This window comes from Mus caroli, unplaced genomic scaffold (assembly GCF_978045245.1).
Source record: "Mus caroli unplaced genomic scaffold, Mus_caroli_1 scaffold_11, whole genome shotgun sequence".
Classification (NCBI taxonomy): Eukaryota; Metazoa; Chordata; class Mammalia; order Rodentia; family Muridae; genus Mus; species Mus caroli.
Window position 1 is genome coordinate 60,510,647 of NW_028227266.1, and position 12,305 is coordinate 60,522,951.

The following is a 12,305-nucleotide window of genomic DNA, read 5'->3' on the forward strand; positions in this document are numbered from 1 at the left end:
AAAGAAGAGAAAAGAAAAAAGGAAAAGTATTCACTGAACATGACAATATGATTATTATTTCTGTGCACCCAAAAGACAAATGCAAGCATTATCAACATTTATACAAGAAACCATGAGGTAGTATTCTAGGTTAACTGAAGACTCTCTTCAGTACTTACTTGGGCTTTATGGGATCAAACTGCACTTCTTCCAATAGATCATATATGTAATTATTATAGATTTCAATGTAAGAGACAAATACTCCATAGACACTGTCTTCATCAACTTCTTCTGCTTTGCAGAATTCTTGTACATTTATCATATCTGCGAACTCTGGATCTGCTTGTCGCCTACAAGGAAACAGATCCCCCAACTTCAAAATTTACCCACTATGAGTTAGGATAAAAAGTAGATAATGGCTGTGTTGGATGGTTCTATGTCAACTTGACAAAAGATGGAATCTTTGGGAAAAGGGGCTCCCAATTGGAGAAAATACCTACCTCTATAAAACAGGCCAACAGGCAAGTCTGTCAAGCATTTTATTTATTTGTTTTTTCAAGACCGGTTTCTCTGTTAAGCCCTGCTGTCCTGGAACTCACTCTGTAGACCAGGCTGGCCTCGAACTCAGAAATCTGCCCGCCTCGCCTCCCAAGTGCTGGGATTAAAGGTGTGTGCCACCACTGCCCAGTGCATTTTCTTGATTAATGATTGATGTGTGTAGTACCAACCCTGGGCAGGTGTCTGAGTTGTATAAGAAAATAAGGTGAGGGGCTGGAGGGATGGCTCAACGGTTAAGAGCACTGACTACTCTTCCGGAGGTCCTGAGTTCAAATCCCAGCAACCACAAGGTAGCTCACAATCATCTGCAATGAGATCTGATGCCCTCTTCTGGTGTGTCTGAAGACATCTACAGTGTACTTAAATATAATAAATAAATACATCTTTGAAAAAAAAAAAAAAAAAAAAAGAAAAGAAGCTGAGCAAGCCATGGGAGCAAACCAGAAAACAGCACCTCGCCATGGCATCTGCATCAGCTCCTGCCTTGAGTTCATGCCCTGACTTCTCTCAGTGACGGACTGTTACTTGAAAGTATAAGATGAAATAAATCCTTCCCTCTCCAAGCTGCTTTCTTTGTTCAAGGTATTTTATCACAGCAATAGAAACCTAACTTTAGACGGTATCTGACTGAAAGCAGTCTAACAAATGTTCTGTCACATAAAGCAACATTATTCAGATTCATGGTGGGTCAAGAACCCCCTAAGCCCTTGAAGTTCATAACACAGGAATTCACCCTCCTCCCACTCACAGAAGTATCCTCTTGAAACTAGATAAAATACCTGAGCAGTCAAGAACATGCCTCAAAATCCTGCCCTCATAAAAGTCAGCTGTAAGACCAACTTTTCTAATTCGTATTTACCTCCTCCGGGCCTACAGAAATTGTAGGACAGAATCCCACCCACCCTGGGTCACAATGAAGTTACTCACTTGCTAGAGGGGGTCTTTGGAATGGGCAAGGCTTCTCTTTTCTGCCGTTCTAACAAGGCATCAACTTCACACTGTATTTCCATACTGTTCCTATCATTAGACTTAAACACCTAAGAGAGAGGCAAAAGAGACTTGAAAATAAGAACTTTACTTAAAGAACAGAAACATTTAAAAATAGGAAGCACTTTAACATGTACACCTGGGGAAAGGGCATGAGACTCGCTGGCCTGCAGCGCTTGATCCTCTTGTTTATACCACCCAAGTGCTGCCACCACAGGTGTGCAGCCACCGTGCCCACCACATCTGAGTCTATGTAAGAGTCAAAGTAGCTCCAATGTCTTTGCCCTTCCTCAGCATCATTGCATCTGTAGATGCCTGTGTCTATAGTAACAGTCACAACCCAAAGGAATTGTACTTACATAACGTTTTGCTTGAAATGACCCTATGCTGTTAAAGATCATATTCAAACAACGAGGAAGCAGGCCTCCGGACCCTGGAGACCCTGTCATTGTGTAGGTTTTTCCACTTCCCGTCACGCCATATGTAAATAAAAGACCTACAGTGTAGCAAGTAACAATGAGTTATAGTCTTAAAGTCCCACAGAACATTTCACTGTATTTAAAACACTAAAATTAACAACCCCAAAAAAGGGCATCACTCTAATGAGTTAAATCTAAATTCAATGTCAAGCCAAATATATAAATATTAAAAAGTTGTATCACAAGATCCAACAGGGAATTCAATTAAACTCCAAGAGTCATACCATTCTTGCCATGAATGAGGTCATCTACCAAGGGATTAGCTACAACATCAAAAAGTTCCTTCTGGGTAGTGTGAGTGCCAAATACCCGCTTGAAAGAGTACTGAGTCTGCGGAGAAAAGAAAGACATCACCACATGGAATCCCGTTAGAGCTAGATCTCTTCTACACTTAAGAATGTTTCTAGGGTGAGCATTTCAAATCCAGACATGCTAAAAAACAAAAACAAAAAAACCTAGAATGATGCTTGCAAGGAGCCTTCAGTAGTCACAATATACATAAATCACAGTTATCATAACAAACACGTTCAGTCCTGTCATTGGGGAAAGTGAAGACAAGTCAGTGAGTCTACTGCACAGACTAAGAGTGACCAAAAGTGAGCATGTATACCCAGTGCTACAGAGGCTGAGACAGGACGTGCCATGAGTCTGGTGGCAGCCTGGGCTACAGAGAGAGTCATAGGCTGGACTGGGCTATGGTGTAAAATCCTGTTAACAAACAAAAGCAAAATAAGGTAATGGCCTATAGTCCTAAATTTATGCCAGGCAATAGAGGCACACACCTTTAATATCAGCACTGAAGAGGCAGAGACAGGCTGATCTGAGTTTGAGACCAGCCTGATCTATAAAGTGAGTTCCAGGATAGCCAAGGCTATACAGAGACCCTGTATCAAAAAAATCAAAATAGATAAATAAATGTATTAAAGTTTTCAAGCATTATAGCTTTCTATTTGTTGTTCTTTCTCTTCTCTTCTCTCCTTTGGAGTGTGTTTGTATGAAACAGTCTGGAAGTAGTCATGGCTGGCCTAGAACTTGCAATGTAGACAGACCATGCTGGCCTTCAAGTTTAAGTGATTCTCCTACCCTGCTTCCAAGTGCTAGATCACAAACATGCACCACCACCACTGGCCACTGCTCTCTATTTGTTCTTTACAAAGGTTATTTAAAGCAGCAAGAACCAACAAGATGGCTCAATAGGTAAAGACACTTGCTACCAAGTCTGAGAACCTAGGCTCAGTCCCTGGAGCGCACATGGTGAAAGGAAAGAACCATCTGTAGGCTATTCTCTGCCCTCCTAAGTACACAATGTGCACACAGACAGAAATATATATAAACATGTTGCAAATAGGACAGCAAAATAACAAGTGTACACCATTTTAAAACTAGAAATGAGTTATAAATATAATCTTATGAGTCGTTTTTGGGGTTTTTTGTGTGTTGTTTGTTAAGACTGGGTTTCTTTGTGTTGCCTTAGCTGTCCTGGAGTCCTGGAACTCACTCTGTAGAGTGGGCTAGCCTTGGACTCATAGAGATCTGTCTACTTTTGCCCCCAAATGCTGGGATTAAAGGCATGTACCACCACCACCCAGTATTATCTGAGTTCTTATACAACATAGATGTTAGTTTTGGCATGTATTTTTATGTTTGTGTGTGTGTGTGTATGTGTGTGTAAATATACATACACACATACACACACACAATTCTTTAAGACAGCCTCATGTAACCCAAGGTAATCTTGAATTTATTATGTAACCAAGGAAGAACTTGATTTCTGATCCTCTTGTGTTTCCCTCCAGAGTGCTAGAATTACAAACTTACGCCACCATGACAGTGGGAGAAACTACATATATAAGTTAAGTCACTATTTAAATAGCATAGTATTTGCCATTTGATATTCTTTAAACCTAATACAGTACAGTGGTTACTCTTCTGTGTTACACAGAGAATGAAAGAACCTTTATCTATATTTAGTACAGATACCTATTTTTTTTCCCTAGAGACATTATGGGTTCAAGTAACTGGGGATTAGACCTAGTGCCTCCCTCACATATGCTAGGCAAATGTTATACCACTGAGCTAAAGCCACAACCTGGTTCTGAAGACTTTTAAAACCACAGCTGAACTCATGGCTGTGGGATTGATTATAGATAGAGAGAAAGACATATAGATCCACACACATACACACTGTGGGATTGTAGATATTGAAAGAAAGACATACACACACACACACAAAGTCCTCTACTCTTCTGTCTTGTGGAGGCCAGAATTAGTGTCATGCAGTGCTGAGAACCAAACCCATGTCCTCTACAAGAACAGCAAATGCTCTTAGCTGGGGAGCCATCTCTCCAGTCCCTCAAGCCACTATTTTATAAATGATAAATAAGATTAAATAACCTACCAGAGACAAAACACCTACACTTTAGGGACTAGAGAGATGGTAAAGCTGTTCCCAGCACCAAGATGGTAGCCCACAACTGTCTGTAACTCCAGTCCCAGGAGATCTGATGCCTTCTTCTGACCTCTCTGAGCACCAAACCCATGTGCAGGCAAAATACTCATACATATAAAATTTAAAGATCTAAAGAGAACATGTATTTAAAACACCTACTTCAGAAAGACTAGCTTGGACCTCTGTGAAGTCTTCCTTCTGAACGTGTTTTCAGAAAGAAATGGACCCTGACAAGAATATGTAGAGCAGTCCCACGGAAAACAGGTGCTGTCCTCTTCCTCAAGAACATTCCCTCTTTGGAGTAAAGCAAGCAGGTGCAAGAAGGTTCCTGCCCAAGTCCTCAACAGTAGCAAAGCCAGCTCCACTGCAATGCTCTGAGTATGCAGTCTCCACCAAACCTGGTGTTTCTTTCTATGTATTTTAGGTTTTTTTGGTTTTTGTTTTTTTGTTTTGTTTTGTTTTGTTTTGTTTTTGAGACCGGGTTTCTCTGTGTAGCCCTGGCTGTCCTGGAACTCACTCTGTAGACCAGGCTGGCCTCAAACTCAGAAATCCGCCTGCCTCTGCCTCCCAAGTGCTGGGATTAAAGGTGTGTGCCACCACGCCCAGCTCTATGTATTTTGGATTGACTTGTAAAAACTTGAAATTCAGTAAATCAGTATTCATCTCCCATTGTATCCTCAAGACCTGCTGCTCCACCAACCTTCCTGACCATTCCCTCTTACTTAATCCAAACTGTTTTAACAAACAGGACAGAAAGGTTCTCTGGTGCTGACATAAAGAACAGGGAAAAGGCAGTGAACACAAGTACAGACACGCATCCTATGCTTCAGTTCAACAAGAGAGAAAACGCACACCATGTTACTCCAAGAGGTGGTGCCAACTGGTATAGAGAAAGCTGTTTGCATAGGCACTCTAGTTCACTATACTCTAGTACAACTGCCAACTACAGTCCACACAGTAGTGCTGTGCCGCCAGAGCCTAAGAGCAATAGTCTGGGTAGCCTCGGTGTCTATTACAGCAATCTATCCATCATATGCAAGCACATTTGGCCATGTTCACAAAACGGTGAAACTACCCAGTGACCCAGAACACACTTTCATCTTTAAATGATGCACAGTCAATAAATCAATATAGTGAGTGTTATAAAGGAGGCACACTGAATGACCAGAGGGTGAGGTGCTGTTTATGTTGGGGTAGTCTAAAAACCCAAAGAAAGCAAAATTTAAGCTGAAATCCAAGAGGTGGAGACATCAGTGTTACAGGGAGAAGTCCAGGTTAAGCCAGAGTGGCTGGTAAGCACAATTCTGGCTTGCAGAGAATCTCCAAAGATTTGTTGAGGACTGAAAGATAAAGATGGGAAGATAAGCAAGAGGCTGGTTGAACAGGATTTTGCCCAGTTACAGACTTTATTCTTTCTTATAGAGATTTTGCACAGAGAAATGATAAGATCTCTTTTTACTTGGCAAGATCATTCTTGCAGCTCTGTGGAAACCATTAGACAAGATCAACTGTAAAAGCAGGAAGACCAGACAGGCTTCCGGACAGGCTGTGGATGCTACTCAAGGCATGCTCAGCACACCAGGGCCGGATGACTGGTACTGAGAACCTTCCACTGCCATCTTCCATTGCTCTAACTCAGCCTGCAGTCCATGAGTATATCTCAATGCACAGATTAGAAAGCAGTTAGGCAGGGAACTCAGCCTGGTAAGTTATATTTAGCACAAGCTAAAGAAGCTGATGCCCTGAATGAAGATAAAAAATGCTTTCCCACCACAAACAGTTTGATTGGTAACCAGCTGGGAAACAGCTAGTGGCAGAAGGAACTGACAGGAAAGGATAAAGTCTTTGCAGGACTGACAGACTGTCTGTATGAGCAGAAGCCAGAGGACAGTAGCTTCCAGGTTTCTGGACTGGGCAACTGACAGCAATGGTACCGTCTTTTGAAAAGGCTAAGAAGGAAACATTTAGAGGGGAGCAGGGACTCTAGAGCTCCTTCAACATATAAAATGGGTAGGGCGGTGGTGCCACATGCCTTTAATTCCAGCAGTTGAGAAGCAAAGGCAGACAGATCTCGGAGTTCAAGGTCAGCCTGGCTACAGAGTGAGTTCCAGGACAACTAAAGCTACAAAGAAAAAAAGAAAAGAGGAAAGAAAGATGTGGGCTTGCCATAAAAAGTCCAGAACATTTAAAACCATGGGGATGATAGAGAATAGAAACGCATGGCGACTCACACCTACCTATATTCCCAACACTCAGGAGGCTAAGACAAGTTCTAGTTCAGTCAAGTTAACATGTGAGGCTCCGTCTCAAAACAAAACAGTCATCTATTTTCAGCATTCCTATATTCCCATCCCTTCAGCAAATCTGACTTCCTGCCTTATTATATAAACTATTTGTCTACTAATTAGTTTAGGGTATTAAGTCCATAGAGCCAGTTTTACAAAAAAACAAACAAACAAACAAAAAAACCCTCCCTACCAGATAGTGACTAGCCTCTTACAACATTTGGGGAACTAACAGAATTTTATCTATAGCTATCTATATATCTTTATATTGTTATTGTTACTCTGTTTGAAGCAGGTCTCCCTGTATAGCACAGGCTGGCCTGGAACTCATGACCTTCTTGCTTCAGCCTACTAAACTCTAGTATCACAGTACTGGCTTAGTCTAGTATTTCACATTTACTCAATTGATTCACTACTTCATTAGATACTAAAACTCTCTCAATACACCTCAGTAGTATAACACTTGCCAAACATGCAAGAGGCCTTAAATTCATTCCCCAACACTGCAAATAATAAACAAAACACTTTACAAGTAAAAATGGTAATACATGCCTCTAATACCACACTCAAGCTCTAAAGGCAGGTGGATCACCCACCAACTGAGCTATAGAGAGATGCTATCTTAAAAAAAAAAAAAAAAAGTGCTGAACAAGGTCCCAATCAAAACCCAAATCAAGGCATCAAGGATACACACCTCTAATGTCAGTACTAGGGAGACCAAAACAGGAGGACCGAAGAACTTTTGAGGCCAGCCTAGATGTGGTGGTCTGAATGAATGTTTGGTTCCCAGGTGGTAGACTGCTATGAAGGATTAGGAGGTGCGGCCTTGTTGGAAGAGGTGTGCAATGGGGTGGGTTTCAGGTTTCAAAAGCCCAGTGTCTCTCTCTTCCTGCCTCATGGCTGTATATTAGAATATAAACTCTCAGCTACTGCTTGCTACAATGATGATCATGGACTAACCCTCTAAAACTGTAATGTTTTCTAAGTTGCCTTGGTCATGGTACTTCTTTATAGCATTAGAACAGGACTAACACACTGGGGAACATTGTGATACTGCCAGAGAAGCAAAGCAAAACCTTTTATAGTTGATCCAAATACACAACACTACTACTGTGGATGTAGCTCAAATGGCAAAGTACTTGCCTAGCATGCACAGGGTCCTAGGTTCGAGCCCCAGGGAAAGGAAAAACACACAAAACGCCTCTTATTAAATGTTATTCAAATCTCCTCGTGTGAAGTTTTATATATCCAGTTTTAAGATATCCTCTGAAAGTCAGCTGATGGTGGCACACGCCTTTAATCATCCTACCACTCAGAAGACAGAGGCAAGCAGATCTCTGTGAGTTCCAAGCCACCAGCCTAGTCTATATAATGAGTTTCAGGATAGCCAGGGCTACACAGTAAGACCCTGCCTCAAAAATACAAAAGGAGAGAGAGGGAGGAGAAGGAGGAGAAGGAGAAGGAGGAGGAAAAGAAGAATCATCATCATCCCCTGAAAGCAACCGGATAATTCCAACATTCCAAAACTCTATCTGCATGTCCTAGAAATGAAAGACATTTTAGATAAGGTGGCTAAAGTATTTCTTCCCACAAATGAGATCACACATGAATTTTTTTTTTTTTTTTTTGGTTTTTCGAGACAGGGTTTCTCTGTGTAGCCCTGGCTGTCCTGGCACTCACTTTGTAGACCAGGCTGGCCTCGAACTCAGAAATCCGCCTGCCTCTGCCTCCCGAGTGCTGGGATTAAAGGTGTGCGCCACCACGCCCGGCGCCACACATGAATTTTTAAATTCAAAACTGAAAACAATTTGGTTCCACTAGGAACCTACCTCCTTATAGTCCCCATTTCTGTTGAGTCGATAGCCCTCAGGAGTGTGGAGCTGCAGGGTTGTGCTATTGATCACTTCTACACAGCATTCTTGGTCAGGAAAACTCAGTGGCCGCACCCTACAGTACACCTGGAAAAAGAAAAAGGTGTTCAAACAAGGTTGACTTTTTGCCTGGTTTTCTTTTTGGCTTTTCTGTTTGTTTCATTTGTTGAGACACAAGTTCTCAGTCTGTAGGCCAAGGTGGACTGGAGCTCTCAGCAATCTGCCTGCTAGTCAGTCTCCAGGATGCTGAGACTCTCTGCACGCATCTCTGTGAATGTTCAGCACACACTTGACTTTCCATTTAAGTTCTGTTTATTCAACTACAAACATAAATTCCTGAGTCACAAAAAACAAATCTACAGCTCAGAATGATCAAATGCAAAGATGCATTAAATCAAAATAAGTTTAGGTTAAAATATTAAACTGAACCGTAATCTCTTCATTGTTGTGCACAAATAAAATTGTAACAACATAAAAATCTCTCTGGATAGCTGAAAAAGCCATTAAATTCTTTAGAGTCGGGTGTCATTTCCAACAGCCAGCTCAGGTGGGCATGGTAGCACACTTTGTAATCACAGCATCTGGAGGGTAGAGGAGCTCATTTGGGAAAACCCTGTACAGCTGTGCTCACAGCAGGTGGTGCAGTTGGGAGCCAGAGACCCTCTGCAGTGGCAGTGATATTCAGAAACTTCCCCTTTTCAGGAAGAGGTACTAACTAAATCCAGTCATTCTGCACTAGTCTGTCTCTATGAACTTTGAGTACATGTCAGTTACCATACACAGGTGGGAGAGGGCTAAGACTTGAGGAAAAAGTCCCCACCCATCCCCACCCCAAAGAGTAGAACCTGCTGGGAGAGACCATTTAACCTTTTAAATCTAATTAGTGATAGGTTTTGCAGTCAACAACTAAAGAGTCCCTTTACAGAAAGCAAACTTCCCAGCTAAACCCAGCTTTATAAAATTCAGTGCATCGGATTAACTGCGTGCTCTTTAACCCGACTTTCATATTGCTTTCCTCCTCTTTCAAGCACACACATACAAGAAGTGGACTAAAGAAAGAAAATACAAACACACACATACACACACACACACACCTTACCCCCACTGGATCTTTAAGGTTTGTCTGAGATCCTTTTTTTATTACAGGTTTCCTGACCGTCTTAGCCTTCCTGGTTAAAAAGAAAAAAAACAAAAACAAAACATAAATTTCAGGTCAATCCTAACATAGAAGACATCGCAAATTCTAACAATGAACTTCCTAAGGTTTAAAAAATCATTTCCCAGCAATCCCAAAATACTGCACAGCAAATAAAAATTCTTTTAATTTATTTCAACATTCTCATTTAACTTTTTTTCTTTCTCATGTATAGGCTACATACAAGAATATTTAACACAAGTTAAATCAAAAGATTCTTTTAGACTGTAGATTATTAAAATACTTTTCTCAATAGAGTCACACGTAAACTAGAAGCAAACCAGAGTCCAGCGACATACTAGGGTAGGTATCCTTAAGTAAATATAAAGACTGACGTTTCCTCATTTAAAAAAGTTCCGTTTTTTTTTTTCGTTCGTGTGTGTGTGTGCGTGTGAAAGTAACGACTTCTAAAGCCAGCCCTCCTTCGCAGTAAAAGTGTAACCAGGATGTGGCTCTCCTGAAGAGTCTAGGAATACTGAGGAATGTGGGCGTGGGAGATAGAGTAGGCGTGTGGGATGGCCTGGGGACAAAGATAGCGCAAGGTGGCGGAGCTGCAGAAGGACCCTGACCTCAAGGCTAGAACTAGGGAAGGGATGCCGACGGAGCTGTGGAGGCTCAACTCCCCCAAGTGCCAGGGCGCACCCTGGCTGCGCGCCGCCCGGGGTCCCCAGACCTGCCACCTGCGCAGCGGGCGGGGAGGAAGGAAGCTGGGGAGGGATGGGCAGCCCAAAGGATGCAACCCGAAGAGGTGGTGGCAGACAGCCCGGGATTCGGAGGCAGCCTTCGCGGGCTCAGAGGACTGGGAGGGCGCCGGCACACCGGGGTCGCCAGCCACCAGAACTCTGCAGTGCGGAGCTTCGGCCTACACTGTACTACGGACTCAGCTCCCGGGCAGTCCCCAGTCTCAGCGTGAGGAGGGCGGCTACCCCCACGCAGTCCTCCCACCAGTACTCACGCTGACTTCATGACCGCAGGCTCCGTGCTATCCTGACGCGCGCGCGGGACGTCGGGCTCCGACCGGAGCAAGGCTGTCGGGAACTAAGCCGTGCAAACCGCGGCCGCGGGGACCAGGACTCAATCTGAGGAGAGCCCGGCGGCGACGCTGCAAGCCCAAGTGTGCGCCCGCCCGGCGCATTTCAAACAGGCCAATCAGCGGCCGCCTGCGGCGAAGGGGAGGGGCCTCGGGGAGCGCTGGCACGGCCAGCAGGGGCGCTCGTCTCCTTGGCAACCCAAGGGCGCCCGCGGGAGGCTGAGGAGGGCAGCGCTGGAGAAAAACCTGAGAGGGGAAATCCCGGCCCTTCCGCCCTTCCGTTCTGACGCAGAAGCTCAGATCTCCCTGTCTTTGTCCAGAGAACCTCTAAGGAAGTAAGGCCGTGGTGGGGCATGTTCTACTCTCAGGCTGCCGCTGGCTACCACATCATCTTATTCATTTTATTGTATTTTATATTTTATTTTTACCTTTACTTTTAGTTCTACGTTCACATTTTATCTTACTTTTGATATTTATTTTGAGACAAGAGTCTCTTGTATCCCAGGCTGGCCTCACACTTACAGTGTGGACCCCAGAATGATCTTGAAGACTATACCAACTTGGCAACTTGGCAGACAACCTGTTGTAAGTTTCTTTCTCTGGGTTCTCCAGTTCTTTCTTCTCTCTCTCTCTCTCTCTCTCTCTCTCTGTCTCTCTCTGTGTGTGTATGTATGTTTCATGGTGCTGTTGATCAAACCTAGAACCTCACAATGTTAGGCAAAGGTGATACCACTAAGCTACACATCCTTAACCTTCAAATTCTTGATTTTGATGTTTCCTGGATATACAGAGATGCATAAAATCTACCCACTGCCCTTGTGCAACCACCATTTACCCTTTGCCTTCCACAAGTTGATTCTTTCTCATTTAATCCCAGCCCCCATGCTGACGATTCCCCAGGGATGTAGCCACACCTGCGTTCTGTGACTCAAGCTCCACTTAGAACTTCCTTTAGGGCCAGCACTGATAAGGATAGCCAGTTTAATATCCATAGTTAATGTCCATATTACTGGACATTAGTCTTTCCAATATTTACTGTTGCAAATTGCTTCGATGAATAAACCTGAAAATGCATCCATGGATGATGATGGGTCGGATAAATTTCCAGAAGCAGATAGAAAGCTACCAGGCTTGGCCACCATCACCTTCCAAAACCGATCCATTTGACCGCACTCTCACCTCTAAGTCACAGGTCTGGGAGAGCCCTAGGGTGGGTCATCGCCCTTTGCTTGAGACCCTCAGTGGGGCCCTGAGGCTAGTCTTCCTCACCTGTCCCTGTCCCAAGCCCAACGCTCATGCTTGGAACGTTTCTGCCCCCACACTCGAGTCTCTCTGCTGTCTCTCAGTCTTTCTTTCCTCGGAGAATGCCTCACCTTCTCTGGATCCCAGAGCCCCTGCCGCCCCTCACTGCACCGTTGATTTCAGCATCATCCCACGCGGTTCCCGGCCCCTGTTTTCGGAGTCCTCTCCCA

The 12,305-nt window shown here is 43.7% G+C and overlaps 1 protein-coding gene across 7 annotated transcripts in view; it reads right to left on the minus strand.

The window, feature by feature from the left end:
• Positions 1-10,862, minus strand: part of Kif23 (kinesin family member 23) — a 28,935-nt gene extending 18,073 nt beyond the window's left edge. For all 7 annotated transcript variants that reach the window (XM_029482059.2, XM_021172589.3, XM_021172587.2 and 4 more), the window contains exons 1-7: positions 10,759-10,862; positions 9,708-9,777; positions 8,567-8,695; positions 2,228-2,333; positions 1,884-2,020; positions 1,465-1,574; positions 159-329 (exon numbers count right to left, since the gene is read on the minus strand). In XM_029482059.2, coding sequence (XP_029337919.1) covers positions 159-329; positions 1,465-1,574; positions 1,884-2,020; positions 2,228-2,333; positions 8,567-8,695; positions 9,708-9,777; positions 10,759-10,769 — 734 coding nt within the window. In that variant the 5' untranslated portion in view covers positions 10,770-10,862. The remainder of the gene's footprint in view (positions 1-158; positions 330-1,464; positions 1,575-1,883; positions 2,021-2,227; positions 2,334-8,566; positions 8,696-9,707; positions 9,778-10,758) is intronic.
• Positions 10,863-12,305: the final 1,443 nt, after the last annotated feature.